The 15,633-nt window shown below is 38.1% G+C and overlaps 1 protein-coding gene across 1 annotated transcript; it reads left to right on the forward strand.

Moving 5' to 3' along the window:
- Nucleotides 1-805: 805 nt before the first annotated feature.
- LOC122449244 (olfactory receptor 10Z1-like) lies at nt 806-4,457 on the forward strand. Its single transcript, XM_043480794.1, has 2 exons — nt 806-1,711; nt 4,416-4,457. Exons 1-2 carry the CDS (start codon nt 806-808, stop codon nt 4,455-4,457), a joined length of 948 nt encoding a protein of 315 aa, XP_043336729.1.
- The last annotated feature ends 11,176 nt before the right edge of the window (nt 4,458-15,633 follow it).

A 15,633-nucleotide genomic window follows, 5' to 3' on the forward strand; every position in this document is an offset into this window, starting at 1 on the left:
GCCACTCTAAATGAGACAGTGCCTCCAAAATCATTTTGACTCCAAGACAGTCCATTAATATTATGTTGGGCATCAGGAAAAGAACTTCAACGAGAATTAAGTTTGAAAATTATTGTGTATTAAGAATTAATGATATTATATATCTCCCAAATGTTACTGTGGTTAGAAATTCAGCAGAAGTTACAACAAGCTAAATACATTTGTGTGGTCAGATCATTGTCACATTATCACTTTTAGTGCACTGATGAAAAGATTCTTTGAAGGGAAAGTCAGAATTCTTTTGGATAATTTCACTCATCTTCCTAATTCTTTAAAAGTTTAATAATTATATTAAGTGATTTCAATGATTGGATTATTTTATTCATTCAGCCAATAGTTTATGAAGCACCTGTGAGTACCAGGTTAACATTATATCTCAAGAAGCATTGAATACAATCAATAAATCCTGTGGATGAGAACAAAGAAATTTTATTCATATTTTCCTCTTACATGCAGATATAGTTTGGAAAAGAGAGATTAGAATGGCTTTGTGATTATAATCCAAGAAGATATTTGGGCTCACTCTATGTCATTAATACAGAGCCCCATACTAGAATCATTCTCACTACTTTCTGAACTTGACTTCAGTCAACCGCCTTTAGAAGCACTTTCTCAGGCTCTCTCATGAAGAGGTGCCTTGAAGTTCAGGTTCCCTTGATTACAGTCTAGGTGACGTCAGTCCATAAGGACAGTTTATACTCATCTCAGAGTCTTCATTTCAATAACCCTCCACCTTTGAAAGAGAGTTGCTATGTGCACCAGGAGGATGGACAATCACACCACAGTGAGCACATTCCTTCTGTTGGGATTTTCCAGTTTCCTGGACCTGCAAGATCTCCTCTTTGTGATGGTTTTCTTCTCCCACGTGACCATTCTAGCTGCAAATGTGTCCATAATGGTGGCCGTCAAGCTCAATCACAGCCTTCACATCCCCATGTACTTTTTCCTCTGTGGCCTCTCCTTTTCAGAAACCTGTACCACTCTGGTAATCATCCCCCGCATGTTGGTGGACTTGCTATCAGACAGTAAGTCCATTTCGATTCCTGAGTGTGCTACACAGATGTTTTTCTTCTTTGGCTTGTCAGGCAATAACTGCTTCATCATGGCTGCCATGTCCTACGACCGTTACACCGCTATTCACAACCCACTGCACTACTCCATCCTCATGACCCCTAAGATCTGTTTTCAGTTAATGATGGCTGCTTGGTTGGTAGGGTTCCTGGTTTCTGTGTGCATCGTCACCATTGTGTTCAACTTGTCTTTTTGTGACTCCAACACCATCCAGCACTTCTTTTGCGACATCTCGCCTGTTGTCCACCTTGCTTGTGACTATACTCTGTCTTATGAAATAGCTATTTTTGTGCTCTCTGCCTTTGTACTGGTGGGCAGCTTTATTTTAATAATGATTTCCTATGTCTTCATTGGGTCCATAGTTATGAAGATGCCTTCTGCCAAGGGGAGGTATAAGGCCTTCTCAACTTGCTCCTCCCACCTCACTGTGGTGTGCATACACTATGAATTTGCTGGCTTTGTCTATTTGAGGCCCAAGAACAGTGACTCATTCCGTGAAGATATGCTGATGGCTGTGACATATACAGTGCTGACACCTCTGCTTAATCCCATTGTTTACAGTCTAAGAAACAAAGAAATGCAGATTGCCTTAAGAATGACAGTAAATAGTGCAAATAGGTTCATCCTTCAGATGGTAAATAAAAGAACCCTGAACATTTAAAAATTACAGACTGATGGAAAATAAAAATGGAAAAATTGATGCCAAAAACTCAGTCTCTGTGCACTGGTTCCAAAACAAATCTTGGAGAAGAGTTTTGGGTGAAGTAGAAAAGAATAGCTTTATTACTTTGCCAGGTAAAAGGGGACATAGTGGACTCATGGCCTCAAAACTGTGTGTCCCAACCAAGGGTGATTTTATAAGGAGTTTTATGGCAATGTTTCAAGGGTGAGGTTGGAATTAAAGTGTGAGATTTAAAGAATTAAATTGGAATTAAAGGTGAGATCGGAATTAAACTGTGTGCAGGGCTTGCATTCCTTTAATCTGGCCTCATTTGGTCTCCCATTGAGCTTCTGTGGTTCTCAAGGTTATCAAACTGTGACCTTCTTTCTGGAAAAAATATGTTATCAAGTAGTTAACATTTTCCATTTGTTGGAGATTTTAGTTCTGCAGAAGAGCTCAAAAATATTGTTATGTGTATCCCTTGAGCTGGTACTAGGATTCTCCCAAGGCTGCACTTTTGTTTCTTGACTTCTCCTCTCTTGCTTTTTATCTCCTCCTTTTCCTGATTAGCAACTGTTTGAACCTGCCATTTGGAACTCAGGGAAGGTCCTGGAGGCTGAAACCTATTCCCAACAAAGAAGAAACAGGGGACACAGAAAGGTTTCTGTGCCTGGGGGCCCCACAGGGTCCTGCTTGGTTTCAAAATCAGAGTGCTTCCAACAAAATAATCACTTTGTGTACAAAGCATTTAACATATTATAGAATTAACTTATATGCCCTGGTACCACTATTATTCTAATATAAAGGGTATACCATTTTAAAATATTTTTTAATTTTTATTTTATCATTTTATTTCATTTTACAGTAGGTCCTTATTGGTTATCTATTCCAAATATAGCACTAGATACCTGTAAATCCCAAATTCCCAATCCATCCCTATCCTCCACCTTCCCCCTCTGGCAACCACAAGTTTGTTCTCCAAGTCTGTGAGTCTGCTTCTGCCTTGTAAATAAATTCATTTGTATCTCCTTTTTTTTTTTTTAATTCCACACATTTTAAAAATCTTTTAAAATACATGTATGTGTGCATCTATGTATGTATGTGTCTGTGTGTATATATATATGTAGTATGTCCAAAAGCCTCCATACCTACACTGAAACCAACCACCACCCAAGAGCCAGTAAGTTTTAGAGCAAGACATACCACGCAAATTCTCCAGCAACACAGGAACATAGCCCTGAATGTCAACATACAGGCTGCCCAAGGTGACACCTAACACATAGACCCATCTCAAAACTCATTACTGGGCACTCCATTGCTCTCCAAAAAGAAGAAATCAAGTTCCACGCACCAGAAAACAACTGACGCAGCTTCCCTAACCGGGAAACCTTGACAAGCCAATGTCGAACCCCACCCACTGGGTAAATCCTCCACAATATAAAGGAACCACAGACCTCCAGAATACAGAAAGTCCACTCCAGACACAGCAATCTAAACAAGATGAAAAGGCAAAGAAATACCCAACAGGTAAAGGAACATGAAAAATATATATGTAGTAAATGATTCAAAACATGTTTGGAACATAGTATTTTCGAAATAATAGTTGGATGAATCTTTCTGTTTATGGATTGTAGTTTTAGTGTCAATTCCCAGAAAATTTTGACAAGTCCCATATTTTAACATTTTCTCCTTTTTTAAAAAGGTTTACAATTTATAGTTCTACGTTATACATTGAAGTCCAAGATCTACTTTGAGTAAATGCTTGTGTAAGGTGTGGCATTTAGGCTTGAGGTGGCTCCCCCATCTATGGTGGTCCGCTTACTCCAGAACCTTTTTTGAAAAGATTTCCTTCTTTCATTGGACTGCTTCTGTACCTTAAAAAAAAAAAAAAGTTTGGCATACTTATGTAGGTCTTTTTCTAGATTTTTTGTTTAGCTTCATTTGATCAATGTATCTTTTCGTCCACCAGTACCACAGCATTCTGATGACTTCAACTGTATAAGTCTTAAGAGCAAGTAGAGCCATCTTCTACTTTTTTCTTTTCTTTCAAAAATCCTACATATATTCTAAGACCTTTCTTCTTTAGTCATGTAAGCATTGAGTGCCGTATATTTCCCCCTCAGCACTACTTTAACTTAATCTCACGTGTTTTGATATGCTCCCTTTTAATTTTCATTCTATTTATTTTTAATTGTTAGAGTTCCATGTCTTCTTTTTATTATTTGCTTCCTATTTAGGGAACTTGCTTTTGCCATGATTTAAAGGTGGATTTGTTGGGAAAAATTTCTTTTAGTTTTCCTTCATCTGAAGTGTCTTTGTTTCACCTTCATTTCTGAAGACTGTTTCTGCCAGATGTAGAATTTACATTTGCCTATTCTTTGGTTTTAGTACTTGAAAAATATTATGGATTTTTAAAATAATAAGTAATGATACTTCCTCCATCAGTGCTTTTAAGATTTTTCTTTCTTTTAATTTTCAGAACTTTACTTATGTGTGTTGTGGTATGGATTTCTCTGGGTTTATCCTGTTTGAGTTTGGTCAACTTCCTACACCTGTAGCTCTATATCTTTCATCAAATTTGGAAAGTTTTCAGACTTCATTTCTTTCAGTATTTACTCAGTACCCCCTTTCTCCTTTCCTGTAGAACTCCCAAAATAGCTTGTTATTTTCCCACAAATCCACGTAGATCTGAACTTTTTCCCCAATCTATTTTCCTTTTGTTTAGATCAGTTATTTATATTTATCTTTGTTAAAGTTTATTGATTCTATCATCTGTCATCTCCACTAGACTATTGAGATCATCCATCAAGTTTTATTTTTTAACTTCAGTGTTTGTATTTTTAGTTATGTCATTTTCACATTATTATTTTTTGACTTTTGCTTCTTTGCTGAAATTTTCTATTTTTTAAATTTGTGTCAGGGAAATTAATGGCTGCTTGTTGAAACATTTGTTTGAAGGCTGTTTTAAATCCTTAACAGATGATTTCTAGATTCTTTTCATCTTGATGTGGGCATACACTGTTTAATCTCACTGAAGTTTTTACTTTTCTGGTTCTTGGTATGATAAGTGATTTTTGATTATGCTGTAGGTTTTTTTTGGAGGAAGTCTCCTGTTGTGTTGTTGCTACAACACCAGGTGGGTGTGTATGTGTTTCTTCAGTTTCCTGCTGGGCACTCCTGACACAGCTCTGGCAAAAATGGTGTGCTGACTCCCACTGCCTACTTGTAGATGAGTGAGATGCAAGTTCAGCTTTCCCCACTGCACTGCTGTCTCCTTCCCAGTGAAACTGTGACACCAACTTGTAGTTATTTCAGTCAAAAATTATATTGAGTTATTGTATTACACAGAACATCATAAGCCATTAGAAATGTAAATGACAAGCATCCAATGTATCTGCCCTCATAGAATTTATCTGATAGCAGACAAGTGATAATAAAATCAACAAGTTATTGATTCAGACTATTTGAAGGGGACAGTGTCATGAAGAAAGAAAAAAAGACAGAGCAAAGAAGCTTAACATGCCAGGGCAGGAAGTGTCAGTGCAGGCCTCATTGGGAAGATAACATCTGAGCCAGGATGGAGGAGGTGAGGATATCACCAGTTGTATATGGTGTTACCTGTGTATATTTGTGCAAATCTAATCTGATGAACTATGGATGGAGGTTCGTGACATTGTACAGGAGACAGGGATCAAGACCATCCCCATGGAAAAGAAATGCAAGAAGGCAAAATGGTTGTCTGAGGAGGCCTTACAAATAGCTGTGAAATGAAGAGAGCGAAAAGCAAAGGAGAAAAGGATAGATATTCCCATTTGAATGCAGAGTTCCAAAGAATAGCAAGGAGAGATAAGAAAGTCTTCCTCAGCAATCAATGCAAAGAAATAGAGGAAAACAATAGAATGGGAAAGACTAGAGATCTCCTCAAGAGAACTAGAGATATCAAGGGAACATTTCATGCAAATATGGGCTCAATAAAGGAAAGAAATGATATGGACCTAACAGAAGCAGAAGATATTAAGAAGAGGCAAGAATACACAGAAGAACTGTACAAAAAAGATCTTCACAACCCAGATAATCACAGTGGTGTGATCACTCACCTAGAGCCAGACATCCTGGAATGTGAAGTCAAGTGGGCCTTAGAAAGCATCACTACGAACAAAGCTAGTGGAGGTGATGGAATTCCAGTTGAACTATTTCAAATCCTGAAAGATGACGCTGTGAAAGTGCTGCACTCAATATGCCAGCAAATTTGGAAAACTCAGCAGTGGCCACAGGACTGGAAAAGGTCAGTTTTCATTCCAATCCCTAAGAGAGGCAATCCCAAAGAGTGCTTCAACTACTGCACAATTGCACTCATCTCACACGCTAGTAAAGTAAGGCTCAAAATTCTCCAAGCCAGGCTTCATCAATACGTGAACTGAGAACTTCCAGATGTTCTAGCTGGTTTTAGAAAACACAGAGGAACCAGAAATCAAATTGCCAATATCTGCTGGATCATCGAAAAAGCAAGAAATTTCCAGAAAAACATCTATTTCTGCTTTATTGACTATACCAAAGCCTTTGACTGTGTGGATCACAATAAACTGTGGAAAATTCTGAAAGAGATGGGAATACCAGACCACCTGACCTGCCTCTTGAGAAACCTGTATGCAGGTCAGGAAGCAACAGTTAGAACTGGACATGGAACAACAGACTGGTTCCAAATAGGAAAAGGAGTATGTCAAGGCTGTATATTGTCACCCTGCTTATTTAACTTACATGCAGAGTACATCATGAGAAACACTGGGCTGGAAGAAGCACAAGCTGGAATCAAGATTGCTGGGAGAAATATCAATAACCTCAGATATGCAGGTGACACCACCCTTATGGCAGAAAGTGAAGAGGAACTAAAAAGCCTCTTGATGAAAGTGAAAGAGGAGAGTGAAAAAGTTGGCTTAAAAGCTTAACATTCAGAAAACTAAGATTATGGCATCTGGTCCTGTCACCTCATGGGAAATAGATGGGGAGACAGTGGAAACAGTGTCAGACTTTATTTTCTTGGGCTCCAAAATCACTGTGGATGGTGACTGCAGCCATGAAATTAAAAGACGCTTACTCCTTGGAAGGAAAGTTATGACCAACCTAGATAGCATATTAAAAAGCAGAGACATTACTTTGCCAACAAAGGTCCATCTAGTCAAGGCTATGGTTTTTCCAGTGGTCATGTGTGGATGTGAGAATTGGACTGTGAAGAAAGCTGAGCACCGAAAAATTGATGCTTTTGAACTGTGGTGTTGGAGAAGACTCTTGAGAGTCCCTTGGACAGAAAGGAGATCCCACCAGTCCATCCTAAAGGAGATCAGTCCTGGGTGTTCATTGGAAGGACTGATGCTGAAGCTGAAATTCCAGTACTTTGGCCACCTGATGCAAAGAGTTGACTCATTGGAAAAGACCCTGATGCTGGGAGGGATTGGGGGCAGGAGGAGAAGGGGACGACAGAGGATGAGATGGCTGGATGGCATCACCGACTCCATGGGCATGAGTTTGAGTAAACTCCGGGAGTTGGTGATGGACAGGGAGGCCTGGCGTGCTGCGATTCATGGGGTCGCAAAGAGTCAGACACGACTGAGTGACTGAACTGAACTGAATCTTCCACTCACAGGCATATAATTTACCTTTACCTTTGAGATTTCTGTTCCAATTATGGCAGGTTTAGTAATTGGAATCAATCATATAGTAAGCACAACTAAAACAAATGTTAAGATGTTTAAGATCTCTGAAGTATAGGTTACAGGCTAATAAGGAACTGCTTCCTCAGGAACTGTGAGAACCCAGAGAAGTAAACCTAACACTCACATATGCTTCAGCAATTAGAGAATTTGACAGGCCAGAAGGAAGTCTTATCAACCCAGGTTTGCATTTAGTGATGTCTTGGGAGGGGAGGGATATACTTCGAGGCCTAGGACACAACCAGATGAGAATTCTGAAGAATAAATTTTACATATACCCTTCTGCTGCTGCTAAGTCGCTTCAGTCGCGTCCGACTCTGTGTGACCCCATAGATGGAAGCCCACCAGGCTCCCCCATCCCTGGGATTCTCCAGGCAAGAACACTGAAGTGGGTTGCCATTTCCTTCCCCAATGCATGAAAGTGAAAAGTGAAAGGGAAGTTGCTCAGTCGTGTCCGACTCTTAGCGACCACATGGACAACAGCCTATCAGGCTCCTCCATCCATGGGATTTTCCAGGCAAGAGGACTGGAGTGGGGTGCCATTGCCTTCTCACACATATACCTTTAGGATAAGAGAAATATTCAGTGACCAAGTCTTGCACAGATCTCTCATATCCCTGGAGATCTAGAGTCTCAAGCCTTGAACTTGAATATAATATGGTCAAGGACAGGTAGTGCCTCTTGGTGAACTGAATAAACAAACAACTCAAGCCTGTTATTCCTACTGAACAATAAATATGATAACAAGTACATACTGAAAAATAATGAACAGCACCAAGGAAGTAGCTAAATTCCAAACATACGGTGGGAGTCAGTGGAGACAACAGTAACAGAATCATGAAGATTTAAGATATGGGAATCAATAGACACAGACTAATATTATTTTGTTTAAAAAGATAAAATACAATTTGAAAACATATATAATCACATAAAACCAAAAATGATGACTCTGTAATATGCAAGAGAACAACACGGAGCTTCAAAAGTGAAAAATTTGCCATGCCACTGTGTGTACCAGGCATTCATTTCTCTTTGGTGAGCGTAATCTTCACAGTTCTTCACTGTGACTCCCAAGAGACATCACTGGCAGAAGATCCATCCTACCTGGCGAGCCTCATGATCATAACTGGGATCATATATTTATAATGCTGCCAGATACAGTTTCAGAGTCCCTGAAAGCATTATTTCAAGTTATCAGAATCACTGCACTCTGAAAAGCCTAAAAAATATATTCCGTATATTGTCCTCTCAGTCCATGTTCATCTTACAATTAAAGAATCATTTTTTTCTACAGTGTTATATGTAACACAGCTGACATTTCATTTTTGTCAGGATTTAGGGGAAATAGAAAGTTCACAGTGATTAACTTGAAACCATGAAGCCACAGTCACAATCAAGTATTTCAATTTCAATTATCTCCCAATGCTTTCGTCTGCTCCTTTGGAATCCATATTTCTCTGTGCCTTTGGCCACAGACAACTACTGATATGCTTTTTGACAATACAGATTAGTTTCCTTTTCCTGTAAATTTAGAAAATACAAATCATATTATATATACATTGTTGTGAATGACTTCTCTCAGCATAATTATTTTAAGATTCTTTATGATGAGTATCACCATTTTATTTCTTTTTATTGGCAAGTAGTATTTCACCGTATAGATGTACCACTTATTTTAATCCCATCACCAGTTGGTGGGAATTGTTTCCAGTTCTCAGCTATTGTAAATGAGACTGCTATGAACATCTGAGTTATTTCTGTGTGAATATGTTTTCTGGTTTGTCTTAGGTAAATATTTAGGAGTGAGATTGCTGGAGATAGGGTGTTTATCTTTAAATTTTTTCAAACCATTTTCTGAAGTGACTGTATTATTTTACACTCCCATTTGTGATGTTAAGAGCCCCAATTGCTTCAGTGTATTGCCAACATTTAGTATTATTAGTCCTCTTTAAATGTACCATTTAATGGGTGTGTAGTGCTATTTGCTTATGCTGTTGATTTGAATTTTGATATAGATCCAATTTCTCAATCTTTTAATATATGCATTGTGCATTTCATGTTATCTAAGAACATTTTGCCTAACACTATTCATGAACAGTTCTTCTGTGCTTTTTTCTAAAACTCTAACACTTTACATTTTGATCTATGCTCCATTTTGAGTGTATTTTTGTATAAGATGTGAGGTTTAGGTTGAAGTTTGCTTAGTTTGTCTGTTTTCGTCCATGAAAGTCCAATTATTCCAACACCATTTATTGAAAAGACTGTCCTTTTCCCCTTGATTGCTTTTGTACATTTGTTTAAAATCAGTTGGTTGTACTTGTGTGGACCTAATTCTGAATTTTACTCTCTTTTGTTAATCCATGAATTCACCACCTCCTATCCCCACACTAGTACTACACTGTCTTGATTATTATTGGTAAGTAGCGAGTGTAAATTCAGGCTGTGTCATTCTTTCTAAAAATAATTATATTGGGCTATTCCTTTGCTCTTTATTTAAATTTTAAGATCAGATTGTCTAACTATAAAGAATCATGCTGGATATTTTGATAGCGATTGCATTAAACCTATGGATCAATTAGGAAAGAAATGACATCTTTGTCATGTTGAGTTATCAAATTTGAGTCATCAAATTCATAAGTATTGTATTTCTCTCTATTCATTGAGAACTTTTTTGATTTCTTTCATTAGCATTTTATAGTTTTCAGCATACAATCTTTTGCTATTAAGTGCAATGTAAGTTGAATGCTTTGCTCCAAAGATCAGGAACAAAATTAGGACACGTACTCCCATTCCTCATGCCTTCATTTTAAACATTGTATTTTAGATACTGGCTAGAACAATAAAAAATTAAAATGGACCAAAGACCTAAAATTTTTCAGGAGCAGAAAACCCACCAGCCTTCATTTGCAAGTGATTGTAGAAATATAAAAAAAAGCAATTTTTTATAAGTGACTAAATTAATTTAGCTTAACAGAGTCACAGCATACAAGGTCAGTATATGAAAATCAACAGTATCATGGGCAACAAGCTGCTGAAAGTAAAAAATAAAATTTGAAAATTAGCACCATTTATAACAACGCTAAATGTTAAGATGTCAATTCTCCCCTAAAGTTATCATAGATTGAATGCAAAAGCAATAAAAAGTTTAGTTTTGCTTTTTAGAAATTCACAAGCATTATAAAATTCATAAGGAAAAAATGGGCCTGAAAAAGTTTAAGAAAATTTGGAAAAGGAAAACAGATTTGCACATTTCACGTTACCTAATTTCAAGCCTTATAATAAAGCTGCAGTAATCAAGACATGCAGTATTACTATAAGGATAAGCATATAGATAAATGGAATAGAATAGAGTTCCTAAAATAGATTCATACATTTTACCTGGTTAATTGGCTTCTTAAAAGATAATGGAGGTTAATGGAGAAAAGTATAAACTTTTCAACAAAGTGTGTGTGAATAAGTGAACATTCATTAAATAAGCAAATACCCAGAAGACCTCAATACTTATTTCACACATAAAACAAAATTTTAATGAGATCTTAGAGTGAAATGTAAACCAAGATTATAAAATTTCAAAGAAAAAAAAACAAAGAAAATTTTATTGACGTGAAAGTCGCTCAGTCGTGTCTGACTCTGCAACCCCACGGACTATAGAGTCCATGGAATTCTCCAGGCCAGAATACTGGAGGGGGCAGCCTTTCCCTTCTCCAGGGGATCTTCCCAACCCAGGGATTGAACCCAGTTCTCCCACATCACATGCGGATTCTTTATCAGCTGAGCCACAAGGGAAGCACAAGAATACTGGAATGGGTAGCCTATCCCTTCTCCAGTGGATCTTCCTGATCCAGGAATTGAACCAGGAGAGGGTAAAATTTTGTTAACTATGACAATAACTGCACTAACTACAATAATAATAGTAAACTAGATTTCATAAAAGTTAAAGCCTTAATTTCAAATGACATTGTTAAAAAAAAATGAAATGACAAAGTAGAGATTATAACAAAATCTTTGCAAAACACTGAAGGATTTGTATCTAAAATATTGGAGAAGTAAAAATGGCAACCCACTCCAGTATTCTTGCCTGGAAAATTTCACGGACAGAGGAGTCTGGCAGGTTATAGTCCATGGAGTTGCAAAGAGTTAGACATGACTGAGTGTGCCCACACACATACATCTAAAATATATGGAGTTCTCATAACTCAATTAGAGAGCAAGCAATCCAATTTTTTAAAATAGATAAAAGAGTTGAAGAGATATTTCATCAAAGAAATATGAATGGCAAGAGAGCACTTGAAAATGATGGTGAACAAAATAAGTCACTGGGGAAAAGCAAATTAGAAGAATTAATACTACACACACATTAGAATGACTTTTTAAATTAATTTTTAATTAGAGGATAATTATAATGTTGCTTTGGTTTCTGCCATATATTAACATGAATTAGCTATAGCTAATATAGGGGGCATATGTATGTCCCCTCCCTTTTGAGCCTCCCTCCTACCTCCCACCCTTTACTACCCCTTTAGGTTGTTACAGAGTCTTAGTTTGGGTTCCGTGAGTCATATAGCAAATATTCACTGGCTATCTATTTTACATATGGTAGTGTATATGCTCCCATGCTACTCTCTCCATTCATCTACCTTCTCCTGCCTGTGTCCATAAGTCTGTTTTCTATGTCTATGTCTCCACTGCAGCCCTGCAAATAGGTTCATCAGTATCATCTTTCTAGATTCCATATATGTGTTAATAAACAATTTTTGTTTTTCTCTTTCCAACTTACTTCACTCTGAATAATAGGCTGTAGGTTCATCCACCTCATTAGAACCGACTCAAATGTGTTCGCAGCCTATTGTACAGAGTGAAGTAAGTCGAAAAGAGAAAAGCAGATATCCTATATTAACACATATATATGGAATCTAGAAAGAAGGTACTGATGAACCTATTTGCAGGGTTGCAATGGAGATGCAGATATAGAAAACAGACTTATGGACACAGGTAGGAGAGGGTGAGATGAATGGAGAGAGTAGCATGGAAGCATATACACTACCATATGTAAAATAGATAGCCCATTGTATATATGTCCCACAACTTCTTTATCCATTCATCCTTCAGTGAACATCTGGGTTGCTTCTATGTCCTACCTATTGTAAATAGTGCCGCAACGAACACTGGGGTACATGTGTCTTTTTCAGTTTTGGGTTCCTCAGGGTATATGCCTAGCAGTGATATTGCTGGGTCATATGGTAGTTTTACTCCTAGTTTTTAAAGGAATCTCCATACAGTCTTCCATAGAGGCTGCATCAATTTACATTCCTACCAGCAGTGTCAGCAAGCACAGTTGCCCAGACACCCCACGCTGGTTCTTCAGCAAAACAGAAACTCAATGCACACTAGCAGACAGACTGCCCAAAGCTGTATCAAACCCACAGACACCCTAAAGCTACTACTGGACATGACACTGCCCACTGGAGAGACGAGATCCAGCTCCATTGACCAGAATACAGGCACAAGTCCTCCCAGGCAGGAAACCTTCACAGGGCACTGGTCCAACCCCACCTACGGGGAACAGACTTTACACTTAAGAACCACCACCTTGAAACTTTCTTTCTCTCTCTCTCTTTTCTAATCACACGTTTTATTTCCCTTACGTACTTCTACCTCTATGTTGGCTTTCTGCAGTGCTGTGGATTTTTCTCTTTAAAAAAATTATTTTTTCTTTTGATTTTTTGTTTTTGTTCTATTTGCTTTTCTTATTGTTCCTTTCCTAGTGTAATCATTCTTTAATATGTAGAATGACATTTTAAAAAAGTACTGACAATAGCAAGTGCTGGAAAAGATGCAGGGCAAAGAGAACTGAAATGCAATGCTGAAGAAAGGTAAAATGTTATTACCATTAAAAATTTTTTTCAATTCTTATAAACATACACCAACCATACTGCCCAGAAATTTCAATCCTGGGTATTTATTCAAGAGAAATGAAAACACACAAAGACCTGTATGGAGATCTTTTAGAAGCTTTATTCTTAATTGTCAAAATCTAGAAATTTCTCAAATGTCCATCGTTAAAAGGCCATGTTAAAAAAAATAAAGGTGGTACATTCATGCAATGGCTGTGTTTGAGAGGACCATAACGCAATCCAGACTCTCTATAACCTAGCCTTCACAGTTCCCATGACATCATTCAAAATTACCAGCAAAACAAAGGGGAGAATTGAGGTCCTTATTTAAGATAAAGGGTTAGAAAACAACCTCAAGGAAAGGCTGAAAATAAAAGGAAAACTTTCATCACAGGACGCTTCAAAAGAAACAACAAATAAATGTGAAAAAAAATATAAAAAATGAAAGAATATAAATCAAAGAAATAGAATATATGTTCCATAGAGAGAATAAATCTATATTTCACTCTCCAAAAATATTAATAAAGTTGAAAAACCCCTAGGAATATTAATCAAGAAAAAGGCAAAAATATCCACTATCCAAAAAAGACAAGCAAGGAGGCATAACCTCACATTCTGCAGATATTTAAATAGTTAAAATGGATATTATGAACAATTTTTTGTGATCAAATTATGAACAATTTTTCATGTTCAAATCAAGATGGTGGAGTAGAAGGACATGTGCTTATCTTCTCCTATGAGAATTTCAAAATTACAACTCACTGCTGAACAACCGTTGACAGGAGAATGTTGGATCCCACCAAAATAAAATACCCCATGTCCAAGGTCAAAGAAGAAGCCCCAGAAAGAAAGTAGGAGGGGCAAAATTGCATTTAGAATCAAATCCCATTCCCACCAGAGATGCTCGGAGGGCTCAAACAAAATATTGTGCACAGCATGAGACCGCACAGAGACTGAGTCAGACCTGCCTTTGAGTGTTTTAGTGTCTCCTGTGGAGGTGTGGGTCAGCTTCAGGGGCAGGGGCTCAGGTGCAACAGACCTGGGTATGGCATAAGCCCTCTTGGAGGAGGTTGCCATTAACCTCACCATAGAGTCCCCAGAACTTACACAGGACTAGGGAAACATACTCTTGGAGGGCACAAACAAAACCTTGTGCACACCAGGACCTAGGAGAAAGGAGAAGTGACCCCACAAGAGACTGACCCAGACTTGCCTGTGAGTGTCCAGGAGGTGGGAGTCTGCAGTGGTCTGCTGCAGGATCAGAGGCATTGAGTGCGGCAGTGTGAGCATGGGACCTTTTGAAGGAGGTCACCATTATCTTCATTACCTCCACCATAGTTTGGTCTCAGGTCAAAAAACAGGGAGCGAACACAGCCCCGTCCATTAACAGAAAATTGGATTAAACATTTACTGAGCATGGCCCTGCCCATCAGAACAGGACCCAGTTTCCTCCACAATCAGTCTCTTCAATCAGGAAGCTTCCATAAGCCTCTTATCTTTATCCCTCAGAGGGTAGACAGAATGAAAACCACAGTCACATAAAACTAATCAAACTGATCACATGGACCACAGCCTTGTGGTCCATGAAACTATGAGCCATGCCATGTAGGGCAACCCAAGATGGACAGGTCGTGGTGGAGAGTTCTGACAAAACATGGTCCACTGGAGAGGGGAATGGCAAACCACTTCAGTATTCATGCCTTGAGAACCCCATGAACAGTATGAAAGGCAAAAAGATAGGATACTGAAAGATGAACTCCCTAGGTCAGTAGGTGCTAAATATGCTACTGGAGAAGAGTGGAGAAATAACTCCAGAAAGAATGAAGAGATGGAGTCAAAGCAAAAACAACTGCCAGTTGTGGATGTAACTGGTAATGGAAGTAAAGTCTGATATTGTAAAGAGCAATATTGCATAAGCACCTGGAATGTTAGGTCCATGAACCAAGGTAAATTAGAAGTGGTCACAGAGGAGATGGCAAGAGTGAACATTGACATTTTAGGAATCAGTGAACTAACATGGACTGGAATGGGTGAATTTAACTCAGATGACCATTATATCTACTACTATGGGGAAGAATCCCTTAGAAGAAATGGAATACCCCTCACAGTCAACAAAAGAGCCCTAAATGCAGTACTTGGGTGCAGTCTCAAAAACAACATAATGATCTCTGTTCATTTCCAAGGCAAAGCATTCAATATCAAAGTAATCCAAGTCTATGCCCAACCATTAATGCTGAAGATGCTGAAGTTGAACGGTTCT

The sequence above is a fragment of the Cervus canadensis genome, chromosome 11, assembly GCF_019320065.1.
Source record: "Cervus canadensis isolate Bull #8, Minnesota chromosome 11, ASM1932006v1, whole genome shotgun sequence".
NCBI lineage: Eukaryota > Metazoa > Chordata > Mammalia > Artiodactyla > Cervidae > Cervus > Cervus canadensis.